The following is a 15,847-nucleotide window of genomic DNA, read 5'->3' as shown; positions in this document are numbered from 1 at the left end:
GCCGGGAGGAGCCAAGTGGGCACGAGGCCAACCAAAGCTGTTTACTACTAGAGCGATTCCTTAACAGGCCCTCATTAGACTATTCTCCTTCTCCACCCCCTCTGCACACTTCCCACAGACACAACATGGGATGATTAAGTTCAGAGACACTCAACGCACGTGGCCATTGTGCAAAAAGAAGACTGGCACAGTGTGTCCTACGGGGCACGCCTGTGTGCACATGCTGCATTCTAGGAACGCAGAGCGCCCGAGACGGGAAACAACCTCCGGTAACAGCAGGAACCATTTTTCAATCAGCTCCCAAACCACTGGCCTGGAAAAAAAAAAACCAAAAAAAAACCCTCCCTTGTTTTCCAGGAAGGAAACACACACAGCACATGTGCCAAACTCCACTGCCTTCTCCCCCGCAACACTCAAAGCTCCTCCCAGCCCTTCCCTGCAACAGGCACCAGAACTGCAACCAAACCAGCACTTTCATCGTAGTGTGGTGGGGAAGGAAAGAGGGCAGGAGGGGTGGGGTCCCTACCCTGGAGCTCTGCTAGGTGGTGTTAGTCAAAGAGAGCACGGTGGGGAGGGCAGGGGGAATCCTGACCTCAACCCCTGGTGGGGAAAACTGAAGAAAGGGAGTATGATGGGCCCCCATGACGGAAACAGGAGAGGAGAGGAAAAAATTCTAGGCATGTGATAGAAGAGAACAGGAGCAAAGAGTGTGCAAGTTCTCCAGGAGAAACAGCAGGTACTAGAGGGATGCAACCAAGGTTGTATCCATCACTCGAACCCCTCACCTTGGGCTATCACAAGGATGCTGAGCTGGGAGCCACCTTCTCTATGGCAGCCTCTGCACTTGCTGTGCCGGCATCCAGAATGGCCCGGGGCCTGGCCAAACACGTGTTATAGTTTTAGGAATTGGATGAGATATGTCTCCAACGGCCAGGAGTCAGCATGCAGGCTGCCAGCCTCGATGCAATAACCCAGCCTCCCTCCACAAGCATCTCCCCCTCTCCAACCTTCCCTGCTACAAGACGCCGCCTCAAACCCATCATCTTCTGGACAGAAAACTGGAAGGAGGGGGCATGGAGTCTGATCCCACAACTAGCCAGAGGAGGATTGCTCTGCAGAGGCGATATGAGCTGAATCTCTGCCTATCCCCACCCACACTGCCCTCCCACCTAGGAGGACCCCAGCCCTTGCACAACTGGTGGGGAAAGGACACCTTTCCCCAGGTAGCAGCATCCATGCATATGTTCCTGGGCTGCAAGAAATGGGGGCTTACATAAATGCCCTGAACATAGATCTGCTGAATATTTGGCATCTACCCACAAGAGGGGGAAAGGGCTTTCTGAAGTGAACAGAAAGATTCCTGTGGGTAAGTCTTGCATGTGTATCTAGGAGGAATAAGGTCAGCCAGATACATCCCTTTCCAGTAGACAGAGGAGACATACACTTGTGGCCAAGGCATTTGTGGCGCAGAGAATTGTAAATCAAGGAGGAGCAGATCCAGGTATTCAGATGAATTGGAATCTAGTTAGTCTGGACCATCAGAACTCACTGCTTCCCACCCAGGCTGGTTGTGATCCGACTCTCCTCACACTTTGCCACTTTACACATCACTCATACTATTAGCTGCTCTACATAAAAGTTGATGCTGTAATATTCCCTCTTGCAAGGTGGAATTTACTGTACTACCCATTTTCGGGTGGGGATGGAGATCTCGGTTCTGTTCTGTTCAGACCTCACACCAGGCTCATCACTGTAGTATCTGAGCACCTGTCATATGCAGTAGCTGACTGCCTTGTCCCTTGATGGAAGGTTCATAGTATTGGTCACTGGGACCCTCCTCTATTCCTCAAAGGATGGGCCCTGGGTGCTCCCACCTGCATGTAAGAGGTCACAGCTCCCCTCTCAAACAATGGTGTAGAAAAGGGGGCAGGATTTTTTTCTTTATAACCAAATTGCTTTGTACACGCTCCATACTCCCAGTTTGTTTGGAGAGTATCTGACCATCGGAGGGCACTTTCTAGAAGCCAGAATATGCTGCCATGAAGCCTTCTCTCTCCCAGGCTTCTGCTAACTCAGAATATCCACGCTATTGTCCGCTGGAGGCTGCCTCTCCTTCCTTACCTCACCGTGTTGGGACGCTGGAAATGGCTATTTCAGTACCCAAGGTATGTGAAATCAGCCACTGTTCCCAGAGTCCCAAAGTGACTTGGCACAGCCACAGGGGAGAGTAGCAGCATTAAGTCTTGACTGTAACACTGTGTATTCCATTCACATAAGGAACAGGAAACAGCCAGCAGCAGTTTCTTTCAGCACAAAAATCCAGGCCAGGATTTCTCCATTGCAGCCTATTCCAGGTGATGAGTGTTTTCATGCCCTCAACCCTGTATTAAAGCCAGAGATAGCATGCTTCAGCAGACAGCTAGTTCCCTTGCAGCGTGCGTGTGTGTGGACACAAACCAAAAAACCCTCAATAGGAACAGACTTGAGGAAAAAGGGAGATGAACTGGATTTTCCACACCTAACTGGGACAGGTCCCATTACAATCTGACAGCATCAAGCCTGCTATTATCCGAACTCCTGGCAAGGGTGCCAAACCCTTCTTTAAAGGGTCAACTAAATAAAACTCTGAAAGCCAAGACCCGTCAGCCCATGCCAAGCAGCTGTTGCCAAAAAAAAAAAAAAAGTCCCCCTCTGCCACTACCACCATTTCTGGATTGGTGTCAGAACTTGTAACATGCTACTCGACAGCTCCAGAGACCATTCCCCCCGGAGTGTGATTGGCCACAACTGGGCCATGCTATGGATACTGATCCAGTTACAGAACAGGGCTCCCCCCACTGCAGAGTGCTCCTTCCAAACACTGCCCCCTAGCAACAGCATTCCACACTGCAGCTCCTGGAAGCGGTCTCTGCACCCAGTGCCTGATCCCAAGAGGTGGCCGTGAGCACTTCCAACTCCCACGGAGGTTAGTTCACTTCCAGAGCAGCAGTGATCTGAGCTGTACGGTCAGACCTGGACCTTGCTGTGCTCAGAAGTGTGGCGAGTTACAGCAGAAATCCAGGCGAAGGTAGGTGGGGTGGGGGGAGTCAGGGCAGGATTTTAGGACATGCCTTAGCACACCGGCACTCTCTTTTGGAATCTAACCAGGCTCTCCCTGCCTGCTCTGCATCACCTGTAGAAGGAACCCCCCCTTTGAATCCTTAGTCTGGGCAAGGAGACAAACCCTGTCTGCCTACAGCTCCGAGAGGTAGAGACAGGCTCATGCCTGGGAACTGCACCGCCTGGGAGCGACTGGAGAGCTCGGCCTGGTATAAGGCTGGGAGAAGGGAAGACGAGACTAAGAGTGGAAGGGAGGAGAGATGGCGGGAGGCCAGCAGCAGCGGAGGCGTTTGCAGTCATCCCTCAAAGAGCAATCAGCCCCGAGCGAGTCCCTCGCTGCCTGCTGTAGCAGAGTGAGCTGCATCCTCCCTGTGCTAGCTGCCCAGTGCAAAACTGAACTTCACAAAGGCAAAGTTAGGACGGCTGGGCAGGGGAAGGACACATGGAACAAACTGACTCTGCAAGGTGCTGATGAGTATTTCCAATAGACAGGCTCACAACTTCCCACTCACACCAGGAGTTACTAAGAAGAGGGCTTGGAAAGCACCCATGTGACCAACAACTTCCCCATTTCCTATGAGATGGCCTGGGTATGCTGTATCCCTGTCTTACCTCGGTGGCACCCTCATACGGCCGGGCCCTTTGTCCCCAGCTAGTGGCTCAACTGCCTAGAAGAGTTTGCAACTACCTGGGCTTTTTAGCATAAGCAACAGATGCTCCTGTTTTTAGATGCAGAGGGAATGAGTTCAATCCCCACACAAGACCCATCCAGGGCTGTCATACAGGAAAACTGAAGTATTCATCCAAAATGATGGATCTCTACAGGATTACAAAATACTGGTTAGTCCCAGGTGGCGGGAGGGCTGCTCCCTCTTATTACATTGCACACGCATCGCAATTATTACTTATGTGCACCAAGACCTCCACTGCTAGTTGCCTTTAACTATAAGGAAAGGTAACGTGACGACAACGTGCCCTTCCACATGCTACATTTTACCAAGGATGCCACCCGGATTCGGCATCTCCCTTCGCACCCCGAACAGTAGATGCCTATTCACGAGGAGACTGGAACTATAGTCTTATTAAATAACTCAGCTGGAAACAGGCCTCCTTGGTGGTGAATTCTGTGAGCAAGGTAGAACCTACCTCACCCGTTATGAATCAGGCAACGTTTTTTAAATTTAAAGTTTAGAGATAGTCAAAAATCTTTTGGAGCTCCCCATCTGCAGTCAGTTCTGTAAGCGAAGCAAGAACTGGTCTCCCCATGTGCGTTTGCACAGGCCTCTGGGGCACCATGTCAGCGAATCCAGAAAGAGGCACGCAAACTTCAAAAAACCCAAAAAGGCTTATTTTAATTGAACACCTCTCCAAAGCTCATCCCCTTAGCCATATGGCCTCACTGATGCTTCTTTAAGTAAATGCCCTAGTGCTCACCCCCTGCGCCTAAGGGATGCCCACAGAGGTAAACCACTATTTCAATTCAACAAGACAGATGGATTCACAGCCACCTCAGAAAGAATTAACACCATCCCCAAGTCAGCCTGCTTGATAACAGACAAAGGGGACCAGGAAGCAGAATGAGGGAAGTGGACTGGACTGAAGAACTCAAGGATCTGAATGTACAGGAGGCTTGGAGTTAGTTTCTGCAACTTTGATTTAAAGCATCTGAAGCCTACATCCCCAAGCAAAGGGGGGTGGGGGGCGTGAAATGTGTAGAGAAGGGTTGCAGACCAAACTGGATGAACAAGCATCGCAAAACAGGTTAAGAGACAGCAGAGAGCCTACACGGGATGGATCAGCAAGGAAAGCTACCTCCGGGAGGTCAAAGTGTAGGGAAAAGTAAAAACTGCCAACACCCAAGCAGAGCTGGACCTTGCAAAGGAAATTCAAACCAATAGGTAAAGGTTCTTCAGCCATATAAATAAAAAGAAAACAAGGAAAGAAGGGGGACTGCTAAACACTGAGGAGGGGGTGAAGATTAAAGATGATCTAGGCGTGGCCCCTACACCTAAATGAATACTTTGCTTGAGTGTTCTTTGTTTTTTTAAGGAGTAATTAGGAGCTTGGAGGCAGTGACGGGGGCCTACGGGGAACAAGGATATGGAAGAAGAAATTACCACATTTGAGGTGGGAGCCAAACTCAAACAGCTTAATGGCACCAAATCAGGGGCTGGATAATCTCCATCCAAGAATATTAAAGGACATGGCATATGAAATTGCAAACCCAAGAAGCAAGGATTTTTAATGAATCCATAAATTCAGGGAGTTATATTCTGGCTGGAGAATCTTAAATATAGGTACTATATTTTCTAAAAAAAAAAAAAAAAGTGATACGGGAAACTACAGGCCTGTTAGTTTTACCTCAATTGTATGCAAGGTTCTAGAACAAATTTGAAAGTAAGTAGTTAAGGCCAGAGGTAAATGGTAACTGAGATAATATACAACATTGTTTTACAAAAGGTAGATCATACCAGATCAACCCGACCCCTTTCTTTGAGAAGATAACTGATTTTCTATACAAAGGAAATGCAGTAGATCTAATCTACCTGAATTTCAGTAAAGCATTTGATACAGTTCTGCATGGGAAATTAAATTGGAAAAGTTAGGGATTAATATGAGAATTGAAAGGTGGTGAAGGAATTGGTTAAAGAGAAGAGTACAGCAGGTCATACTGAAAGGTGAATTATCAGGCTGGAGGGATGTTACTAGTGGAGTTCCTCAAGAATAAGTCTTGGGATCAATCTTATTTAACATTTTCATTAATGACCTTGGGAGCATGCTAATATCATCTGTAGATGACAAAGGTGGGAGGTATTACCAATATGGAGGAGGACCAGAATATCCAAGATTTACATGACCTTGAAAACTGGAGTAATAGAAATGGGATGAAATTTAATAGTGCAAAGTCATGAATTTAGGGACTAACAACAAGAATTTTTGCTATAAGCTGAGGACCTACCAGTTGGAAGTGACAGAGGAGAAAGACCAGGGGGTATTAGTTGATCAGATGACTATGAGCTGCCAATGTAATGTGGCCATGAAAAAGGCCAATGCAATCCTAGAATACGTCAGATGAGGTATTTTCAGTAGAGATAGGGAAGTGTTATTACCATTATACAAGGCACCGGTGAGACCTCATCTGGACTACTGTGTGCAATTCTGGTCTCCCATGTTTAAGAAACATGAATTCAAACTGGAATTGTGCAGAGAAGGGCTACTAGGATGATCAGAGGAATAGAGAACCTACAGTACCAGGAGACTCATGGAGCTTGGCTTGTTCAGCCTAACAAAATGAAGGCTATGGGGAGATACAATTGCTCTCTATAAATACATCAGAGGAATAAACACCAGAAAGGGAGAGGCATTATTTAAGTTAAGGGCCAATGTTGGCACAAAAAAATGGATATAAACTGGCCATCAATAAGTTTAGCCATCAGAGGAGTAACATTTTGGAACAGCCTTCCAAGGGGAGTGGGGGCACAAGACCTAACTGACTTCTTTTAAGACTGACCTTGATAAGTTTATGGAGGGGATGGAATGATGAGATTAACTACAATGGCATACGGCCCATCCGCAACTGTTATTAGCAAATATCTCCAATAGCTGAAAGTAGAACACTAGATGGGAAGGGCTGTTACCCGGGGAAGAATTCGCTGTAGTGTGTCTGGCTGGTGGGTCTTGCCCACATGCTCAGGGTTTAACTGACTGCCATGTTTGGGATCAGGAAGGAATTTCTCCCCAGGTCATATTGGCAGAGATCCTGAGGACTTTTAATCTTCCTCTGGGGCACAGGTCACTTGCTGGTCTGAACTAAAGTAAATGGTGGATTCTCTGTAACTTCCGAGTCTTTAAATCAAAATTTGAGGACTTCAGTAACTCAGCCAGACCTACTATTATGTGCCTACTATAGGAGTGAAAGGGTGAGGTTCTGTGACCTGCGCCATGCAGGAGGTCAAACTAGCTCAGGGGTCGGCAACCTTTCAGAAGTGCTGCGCTGAGTCTTCATTTATTCACTCTAATTTAAGTTTTCGCATGCCAGTCATACATTTTAATGTTTTTAGGGCTCTTTCTATAAGTCTATAACATAACTAAACTATTGTTGTATGTAAAGTAAAAAACGTTTTAAAAACCTTAAAGAAGCTTCATTTAAAATTAAATTAAAATGCAGAGCCCCCTGAACTGGTGGCCAGGACCTGGGCAGTGTGAGTGCCACTGAAAATCAGCTTGCGTGCCAAAGGTTGCCTACCCCTGGACTAGATGATCATGAATCTGAGTTTTCCCTTTCTCCCAACACCATCTGTGGTTTAAAAGTCTTCAGTCGCATAGATTATGAAGCTAGAAGGGACCACTGTGATAATCTAGTCTAACCGCCTGTATAGCGTAATCTAGTGTAACCAACTTCCCTCAATTAATTCCTGTTTGAACCTGAGCAGATCTTTTAGAAAAGCATCAGTCTTGATTTTAAAAATAGTACAGAATCCCGCGTAACCCTTGGTGAGCTGTTCCAAGGATTAATTACTCTCACTGTTAAAAAAGTACATCTTATTTCCCGGCTGAATCAGTCTAGCTTCAACTACCTGCCACTGGATCTTTTTAAACCTTTGTCTGCCAGACTGAAGAGCCCATTATCAATTTTTTGTTCCCCCATGAAGGTACTTATAGACTGTGATCAAGTCCCCCCCTTAACCTTCTCTTTGTTAAGCAAAATAGATTAAGCTCTTGCAGTTTCATTGGGGAAAATGCCTAATAATCCTCTGATCTTTCTTGTGGCTCTTCTTTGAACCTTCTCACATTTATCAACATCCTTCTTGAACTGGACCCAGCATTCTAGCCGTGGTCGTTCCAGATACAGAGGTAGCATAAGCTCTCTACTGCTCCATGTCCCCCTGTTTATACATCAAAGGATCTCACTAGCTCTTTTGGCCACGGCATCACACTGGGAGCTCATGTTGGACTGATTATTCCCCAGAATTCCAAGAATTATTGAAGAAGAGGGGGGACAGGAGTGGAGGGGGGAGGACAACCAAAAAAGTCAGCAGTGGCCCAGCAAGCTCCTCAGCCATTTCTTTTAAAATTCTTGGATGAAAGTTATCCAGATCTGAATCCTCTAAATTTCCCCCCTCTGATAAGTCACAACTGCAGATTCCCTGGGCCAGAACAGCAACATCTCGTTTATTCTGTCCTCGCCACTAGGCATCACTCTGACTGCATCTGCCTTACAGAACTAGTAGCAGATCCATCCCAAGGAGGGAAGTGGATTCCTCCCCTTCCATTGCTTTTTTAAACTCAGGCAGAGCACAAGGCAAACAGAGAGCCTCTATCCTGAAATCTAAGAAGATTATAAATACATAATTGCCTCACCATTTGGTTTATTTTTAGCCTGGTGTTTCCCCAGCACAGATGCTGTGTGGCGTTAAGTGGCATATCAACATGCAGCATGCCTGACTCAGAGAGAGTCAAGCGCTGCTAGGAGCCCCATCACTAGCCTGCAAGCCCACATCAGGCTAATGCCTCCAGGCGATACAGTAGCTGCCTACGGATAGGACTGGGACAGAATGAGAAGGGACACACTCTGCACTAGATCCATACCGGTGCTTGAATGTAAGGATCCACAACTAGTGGATCCGTTTGTGCCAGCACCCAAGCGCCCCGCCCTTCCCAAGTCAGTAGATACATCAGGCAAAATAATTACCTTTTCCCAAGGAATGACATCTGCCGCTTTGCTCAAATCAGGTCAGAAACACACTGGCTTCAGCCTCCTCTCCTGGCCTCACTCACCCCCATTTCCACTTTCCCACCTCCGGCTGCACAAAATCCATCCTGGGCACAACTAGCACAAACCCTGGCACAAGACATTCCAATGCTGCTTTCTCCAGAGAAGCTGGTGTCCCTCACAGGGACAGAGAATCCAGCAAGTCCAAGGGATTCCCATGGGAAAACACGTCACCATGTGGCAGAGAGAGGGGCCATTCACGTCCACCAGTTTCATCACTATGGCATCTCTGTTTCAGGGACCACAGCGAGGCGGACATACAAGTACCCAAGACAGAGCGATTTAGCTAAGGAGGAACAGATACGGTTCCCTCCTGAACCTGCCAATCCCCAACACTTCGGCTGACCCTGCTGCCCTCCCCGTGCTTGGATCCTGAGCTCCCCAATGCAGCACAAACAATCATCCCACACCATTAGACCAGCCAGGACTGATCATTAGGGATACAGCTTCCCATGGTTCAAACCTGTGCAAATAAAACCCCACCCCTCAAAGAGAGGATCTGCCTTGCAGGTTCTGCTCTCCCCAGCGCCAACATCCAATGCAGCAGGGTCTTGGCACCTCAGGTTCACCCTTGCAGGGGGAGAAAAAGCTATTTGTCAGTAGGATTTTTAAATACACACTCTCCTGGAAAATTTCCCCACTGCCCAAGCCAAGCCACGTTGGGCAGACATCCCAGCACTTCTAGCACAGAAGGAGGCAACAAGGTGGGATTCAGCCAAGTTCCCTACCCAGGCAGCACAATCAGCCAGGGTGGGCAGAATATGTTGGTTTTGGTGCATCACACGAAGATGGAGGCTCTTGGTGACAGAATGTAGGATTAGAAAGACACGGTCCCTCGTTGCTTGAGGCACAAGCAGCCCCTGGGAGGTCAGGAGGGGAGAGCTCTCTCTGCAGGCTGGGCTGGGAATAGCACGAGGGGAAGGAGCAGCTCCCATCATGCCCTAGCAGCTCCAAGTGGAGCTGCCCCAGCTCCTCTGGGAGGGAAGGCAGCTGTGATGCAGGGAAGAAATGGATGCTCCTCCACCCACCAGGCCACTCCTCCCCCTAAAGCCCAAGGGATACACCTTGCCCAGCCCTACTCTGATAGGAGGCAGTAGGACTTGCACTTATCCCCTGCATGAGGCGACAAGACACCAAGTTACTCCCCTTCTCACCCCCCACACCCCTCCCCACCCCAGCAGCAAAGTTCCTACCTCTGCCTGGGCACCGGGATGTAGGCCGAATGCAGGGGGGGGTGCTGCTCCAGCCCCACGCTGAGGAGTCGCAGCGCTGCCTCCTTGTTCGATCCCTCCAGCTGGCTGTGGGCCATGGCAGGCAGGCCCTGCCGCTCATCCACCTTCCTGCCATTCAGCACCAGAGTGTCCGTCAGGCCCCTCGGCTCAGCTTCTTCCAGCAGCACGTTGCCATTACAGCTCTGCAAGACACAACCCAGGGACAGAGCTCTTGTCACGGGCGTCGGGGTTATAAGATTTAGGGGCCCAATGCAGCATAACCCCAGTCATCCCAGGGACCCTGAACCAGCCCTAGCAAGCTTTGAAGCCTGCATCCAGAGTCACCCCTGAGCAAAGACTGCTCTGGTGCTCCTCTCATGGGAGCTCTGGCAGGGTGAGAACGTGAGTCAAACCTTGGAGGATGGATGCAGTGTCAAGCAGAGCACGTTAGGATTTAAAGAGAAGCCAGGTTAGTCTGCAAGTCAGGGACCCCACAGCAGGTTCTGCAGTAAACAAAGCCGCTTCGTTAGCAACAGCCGGACCCCATTTTTCCCCTTTCTGAAAAGGCAACTGCATCAAATAGCCCCTTCCCTCACCTGCAAACTCACCCCCTCCAAGACAGACACACATTTCACACAGACACCCCATCCAAACTGAGGTGTGTGGGGGGGAGAAGTCTGCTCTCCTGCTGTTCTGCATATAACTAGAGGACTTTGGTCCCCAGGGCCACCAAGTCAATACTTCACTCCAGGGCTAGAATTACACCTTTGGCCTATAACATACAAGAAAAACCCCACAAGTGATTTTTTGCACATGCTGGATTACCAGCTGCATAACCCCCATCTGGAGAGGGACTTTGCTGGCTCTTTCATATCTCACCGTAAGCCCTCCATGTCTGCAGAGAATCAGCCAGGTCTGGTTTCTGCAAACAGGGCAGCAGCAAGGCTCCCAGGCCCTTCAAGTTATCTTACACAAACACAGCAGGTGTGAATCAAGGCAGCTCGAGTCACCCCTCCCGCTTGTGCTAAAACCGATGGCTAACATCTGCAAAACCCTTTCATTTTTCTGTAGCAGTTTTCTGTAGCAGGCCCCACCCCCTCCGCCCAATTGTGCGACACTTACTTATGCCAAGGAGCACTTCCACGCAGGAGCAGTCCAACTGACTTCAATGGGACGGCTCCCACACGTTGCCCTGGGTAATGGTTGCAAAGTTAGACCATAGCTAGAGGAAGCAGACTCGACACAGCTCTCAGCAAGAACACGCTCCTACAGGAGGGAGGGTTTGAAACCTATGGCTGAACTCCATCTGCACAGACCGTACTCCACAGCGTCTTGACTACAAACAGCTAACCCCTCCCGAAAGGAAGCTACACAGAACAGAATGCATCTGCTTATTCCTCAGATATGGCCCTGAGAGCCAAGCTCGCCCCACTCCTAACTCTACCAGAGTAACTCAGGGGCTCCGTCTACACTAAGGACAGTGGGGCGGTTTTAAAGATGACCGTTTACGTTCAGTTCCCACCCATCCTTTTTGCCTAGCCACTCAAGCTGGCAGCGTGGAGAGCAGGGGACAACTGTTCGGTACCCACGGAGGATTTGGGAGGGGTGGTTATTGAGCAAACAGTGCTCTGAGAATGCAAGCTACCGATCATTAGTGTTCTCCAACTGCCAAGAACTGTCACTTCCCACTGACTGCAGTGCCACCTTCTGGAGAGGTCAGAGCTGATCACGGCCCCTTGCAGCCACATGGAATCCAACTAAAGCCAGCTGTGCATGAGGTCTGCATCTCTGTTTGATAAGGCCAGACAGACAGAAAATGGGGTCCAGTTGCAGAGAGAGCCAGGTATGGTCAGTGATCCTTTTAAACAGGAACAGTGTCACAAACCACTGAAAGTAACTACTGTGTCTGTATTTCTAATATCCTCTTATTGATTCATTCGTTGTTTATTTGCACTATTGCAACACTAGTAATAATAGCAGCATATCTAGTCATGTCCGGTTTAAAACAACAAAAAACTAAATTTCTGTCCTGACACCTTCCACAGCATCCCACTGCTGTTTAATATCCACTTGCGTCCCCACCCCTGTAACATGCACATTTCTGCCCAAACCCATTCCGTTACAGGCCTTCTGAGACAAAAAACAGCATTTGCGCCCCCTCTTCCTAAACAAATGTGCACAGGAATCAGGCCAATTTTAAACAGTGACTGTGGTGGGAATAGGGAGTTACCAATTTGAGAGGTCAAATGTATTAGGTACTATGCTTCAATAGTCATTGTGACTGGACCCGGTCTTTTTCAAAGACACCTGATGTCAAAAACTACTGGGCTTCTATCTCTAGTGTTGTTCAATATATTCATAAGCCACCTGGAAAAAGGTATAAACAGTGGGGTGGCAAAGTTTGCAGACAAAACAAAATTACTGACCGCAAAGAGTTATAAAGGAATTTCACAAAACTGGGTCACTAGGCAAGAAAATGGCAGATCAAATTCAATGTAGACAGAAAAAGTAATGCATACTGGCAACAAGTAATATAGATCCCATCATTTTGTATGTATAGTTGGCATGTTTTTCCACTCAAGAAACAGGTCTTGGCGTTATTGTGGATAGTTCTCTGAAAATATCTAGACAAAATGCAGCAGCAGTCAATGAAGCTAACAGAATCCTAGGAACCATTAGGAAAGATAGACAGTAAGACAGAAAATATCAAAGCCACTATATAAATCCATGGTATGCCCACCCCTTGAATACTGCATGTAATTCTGGTTGCAGTATTCTCAAAAAATTATTGTAATTGGAAGACGTACAGAGAAGAGCAGCAAAAGTCATTAGGGGGTATGGAATAGCTTCCATACAAGGAAAGATTTAAAAGACTAGGACTATTCATCTAAAAAAAAAAAAAAGAGAGACGACTAAGGGGGGATAGGATAGAGGTATATAAAATCATGAATGGTGTGGAGAGAGTGAATAGCAAAATGTGTTATGTGAAAGAGTAAATAAGATACAGGGTTAATCCAATGAAATGAATAAGCAGCAGGTTTAAAAACAAACAAAAGCATTTCTTCACACAACACACAGCCAACCTGTGGAACTTGTTCCTAGGGGATGTTGTGAAGGCCAAAAGTATAATTGGGTTAAAAAAAGAATTAGGTAAGTTCATGGAGGATAGGTCCACCAGGGGGGCTATTAGACAGGATGGTCAGAGACGCAACCCCATGCTCTGGGTATCCCTAAGCCTGACAGCCAGAAGTTGGGGCTGGACAGGGGATGGGATGCTCGACAACTGCCCTGTTCTGTTCATTCCCTCTGAAGCATCTGGCACCGGCCACTGTTGGAAGTCAGGATACTGGGTTAGACAGACCATTGGTCTGACCCAGTGTGGTCATTCTTATGCAACTCCTAAAACGAATGACCTGCCACATACAGTAACTGTTGCCATACTGTACTCTGGGCCTAAAGAAGTCCACTAAGAAGCTTCATCAAGAAACAGCAACATTACTTTTGAAAAAACGGGCGGGGGGGAATTGAGTCTCTAACAGTAGCTATCCCCACACTTGATTAAGACTAGTGCAGGTGTTTGGGATGAGGGGTGGAGGGGAAGACACCCCAGCAAGTAAGCTCAGTCTTTTTACAAAAATCCTAGAATTTGCTAGTATCAAAAGCTAAGAGGAGTTTGTTGTGATTCGTATCTCCCCCTCCTGCTCCCTTGAGCTTGACTTAAGGCCTGAGCAGCCTGCTCACTAACACGCAAGAACCAGAAAAGTGCAGCTGACGGAAAGTACAAGTGGTTATAATCTTCTTCTTACAGCCGTGAACTTACATCTGCAAACAAGGCTCTCGGGGGTGTGAAAATTCACACCCGAGATACGTAGTTAAGCCAACCTAACCCTCATGTAGGTGGGCAGTAAAACTCTTCCAGCAACCTGGCTACCGCCTCTCAGGGTCAGGGAGGTGGATTAACTACAGCCAGGGGGAAAACCCCCTGCCACCGCCACAGCGAGTGTCTACACTGACGCAGGACAGCGGTGCTGCTAAACATACCCTTGGCGTTTACTAGCGCTCGTCTCCGAGCGAGCAAGCAACCCAGCTCCTGCAGGATCTCTGCAGCTCGGCCAGCTCCTGCGGGTGGGGCGCAAACAGGGACCTGCACAGAACGGCCGGCCCGGGAGAGCTCTTGCAGGGCAGGGCGGATCCCAGAGAGGCTGGAAGATCCCTCCCCCCCCCATGATCTACGCCCCACTCCCCGGAGCTAGCGATTTCCCTCCCTCCCCCTGCCCCGCCCCGCCCCCCGGTCCCTGCAGCCCCCTCCCCCCACCCCGGCCCAGGCAGCCCCGCCCCCGGGGCTGGCTGTCCGCGCGCGGGGTGATTGATGGCCCGTGCATTCCTGCAGCGCCGGGCGGGCGGGCCGGCGCTAGGGGGTGGGGGGCCGGCCCCGCTCGGCCCAGGCCCGCTTCCCTCTAAACTTTCCGCACGGCCATTTCTACCGAGCGGCGCCATCTTTAGCGAGGGAAACTTTCCCGGCACCGCGGAGCCGGCAGCCGCCCCCACGCCCAAGAACGCGCTGCAGCGGCCCGGCCTCCGGGGGGGGCGGCGGGCGGGCAAGGGGCTTTGCAAGCCCGGGCAGGACCGAGCTGTCACGAGCCCCCACTGACCCCCCCCCCCAAAAATTGCAACGGCGCCTTCAACCGACTCTCACCCCCCCAGCGGGGAGCGACACGTCCCCCCGTGCAACCCACTCGGAGAACTCCCCCGCCCAGCTGCCCCATGCAACCCCCCCAGGAACTGCCCTCCCTCCGCCCCAGCTGCCGCACGCAACCCCCCCATGAACGCCCCCCTCCGCCCTAGCTGCCCCCCAAGAGAAGCCCCCGCCCCATGCAAGCCCCGTTCAAGGCGCGACACCCCCAACAGGCAGCTGCCTCCACGCACATGCACACCCCAGCGGCAGCCGGAGCAGGCCACGGGACACACCCACCCCACCGGTGCAGCGCTCAGCCCCGCTCCCGCTCGGCGGGCTCCGGGAACGGGTCGGGCCTCCCGTTACCTTCTGCAAATGCTTCACCCGGCCCTTGCCAGGGCTCTTCCCCTCGAGCCCGTTGGCCACCGCCGCCTCCTCGCTACTTTTCCGCCGCCGCCGCCGCAGCAGGGCATCTTCCACCAGCACCGTGTAGACGGCGTTGCTGGGCGCGGAGGTGGGGGCTTTGCACGCCTGGATCACCCCGCAGTACAGCCCGTGGCGGTGGGCGGCCGACGGGGGGCTGCAGTCGGGGCAGCAGGGCCCGGCCGCTGTTAAGCCGGGCGGAGGGGAGTAGATCCTGCTGTCCGGGGCAGCTCTCTTGGGGAGGCGCTTGGGATCCATGACCCCTGCGAGAGGGACCGAGCCCCCTCCCGGCAAGGGGGAGGTGGGGGGCGCCGTGCGGGCGGAGGCTGCAGCCCAGCCGGTGTCTGCGGGTCGCTCCCTCCACACCGAGCTCCCCCGGTCTCTGCACCCGCCGACCACGCCCCCTCCCAGCCCGCGCTCTCCCCCTCTCGAGGCTCGTGCGAGCCGGGGAACCAGTCTCCGCTCGCCATTGGCCCGCTCGCTGTATCAACATTCCGAAATGGAATATGGGCCCGGAGCCGGCTCGCGCGCCCATTGGCCCCACGGCGTTGCCAATTAGCGTAGGGGCGTTCCATTCGCCCCGCCTCCCTCCCCAGCCCGGCTGCTGTAGCTGCTGCTTGACTTTGATTTCAGACAGGGCGGGAGAGTGGGGTTGGGGAGGGAGCC

The 15,847-nt window shown here is 50.6% G+C and overlaps 1 protein-coding gene across 5 annotated transcripts in view; it reads right to left on the bottom strand.

The window, feature by feature from the left end:
* SLC2A4RG (SLC2A4 regulator) overlaps positions 1–15,592 on the bottom strand; it is a 47,354-nt gene extending 31,762 nt beyond the window's left edge. For 4 of the 5 annotated variants that reach the window (XM_044985194.1, XM_044985197.1, XM_044985196.1 and 1 more), the window contains exons 1-2: positions 15,125–15,591; positions 10,066–10,286 (exon numbers count right to left, since the gene is read on the bottom strand). In XM_044985194.1, the coding sequence (XP_044841129.1) occupies positions 10,066–10,286; positions 15,125–15,439 (536 nt within the window). In that variant the 5' untranslated portion in view covers positions 15,440–15,591. Of the gene's footprint in view, positions 1–10,065; positions 10,287–15,124 lie in introns of all 5 variants that reach the window. The other variant, XM_044985195.1, reaches the window with a different exon arrangement.
* Between the last annotated feature and the right edge of the window lie 255 nt (positions 15,593–15,847).

The sequence above is a fragment of the Mauremys mutica genome, chromosome 13 (assembly GCF_020497125.1).
Source record: "Mauremys mutica isolate MM-2020 ecotype Southern chromosome 13, ASM2049712v1, whole genome shotgun sequence".
In the NCBI taxonomy this organism is placed as follows: Eukaryota; Metazoa; Chordata; order Testudines; family Geoemydidae; genus Mauremys; species Mauremys mutica.
The sequence above is the reverse complement of the archived record's forward strand: the minus strand, read 5'-3'. Positions and strand labels throughout refer to the sequence as shown.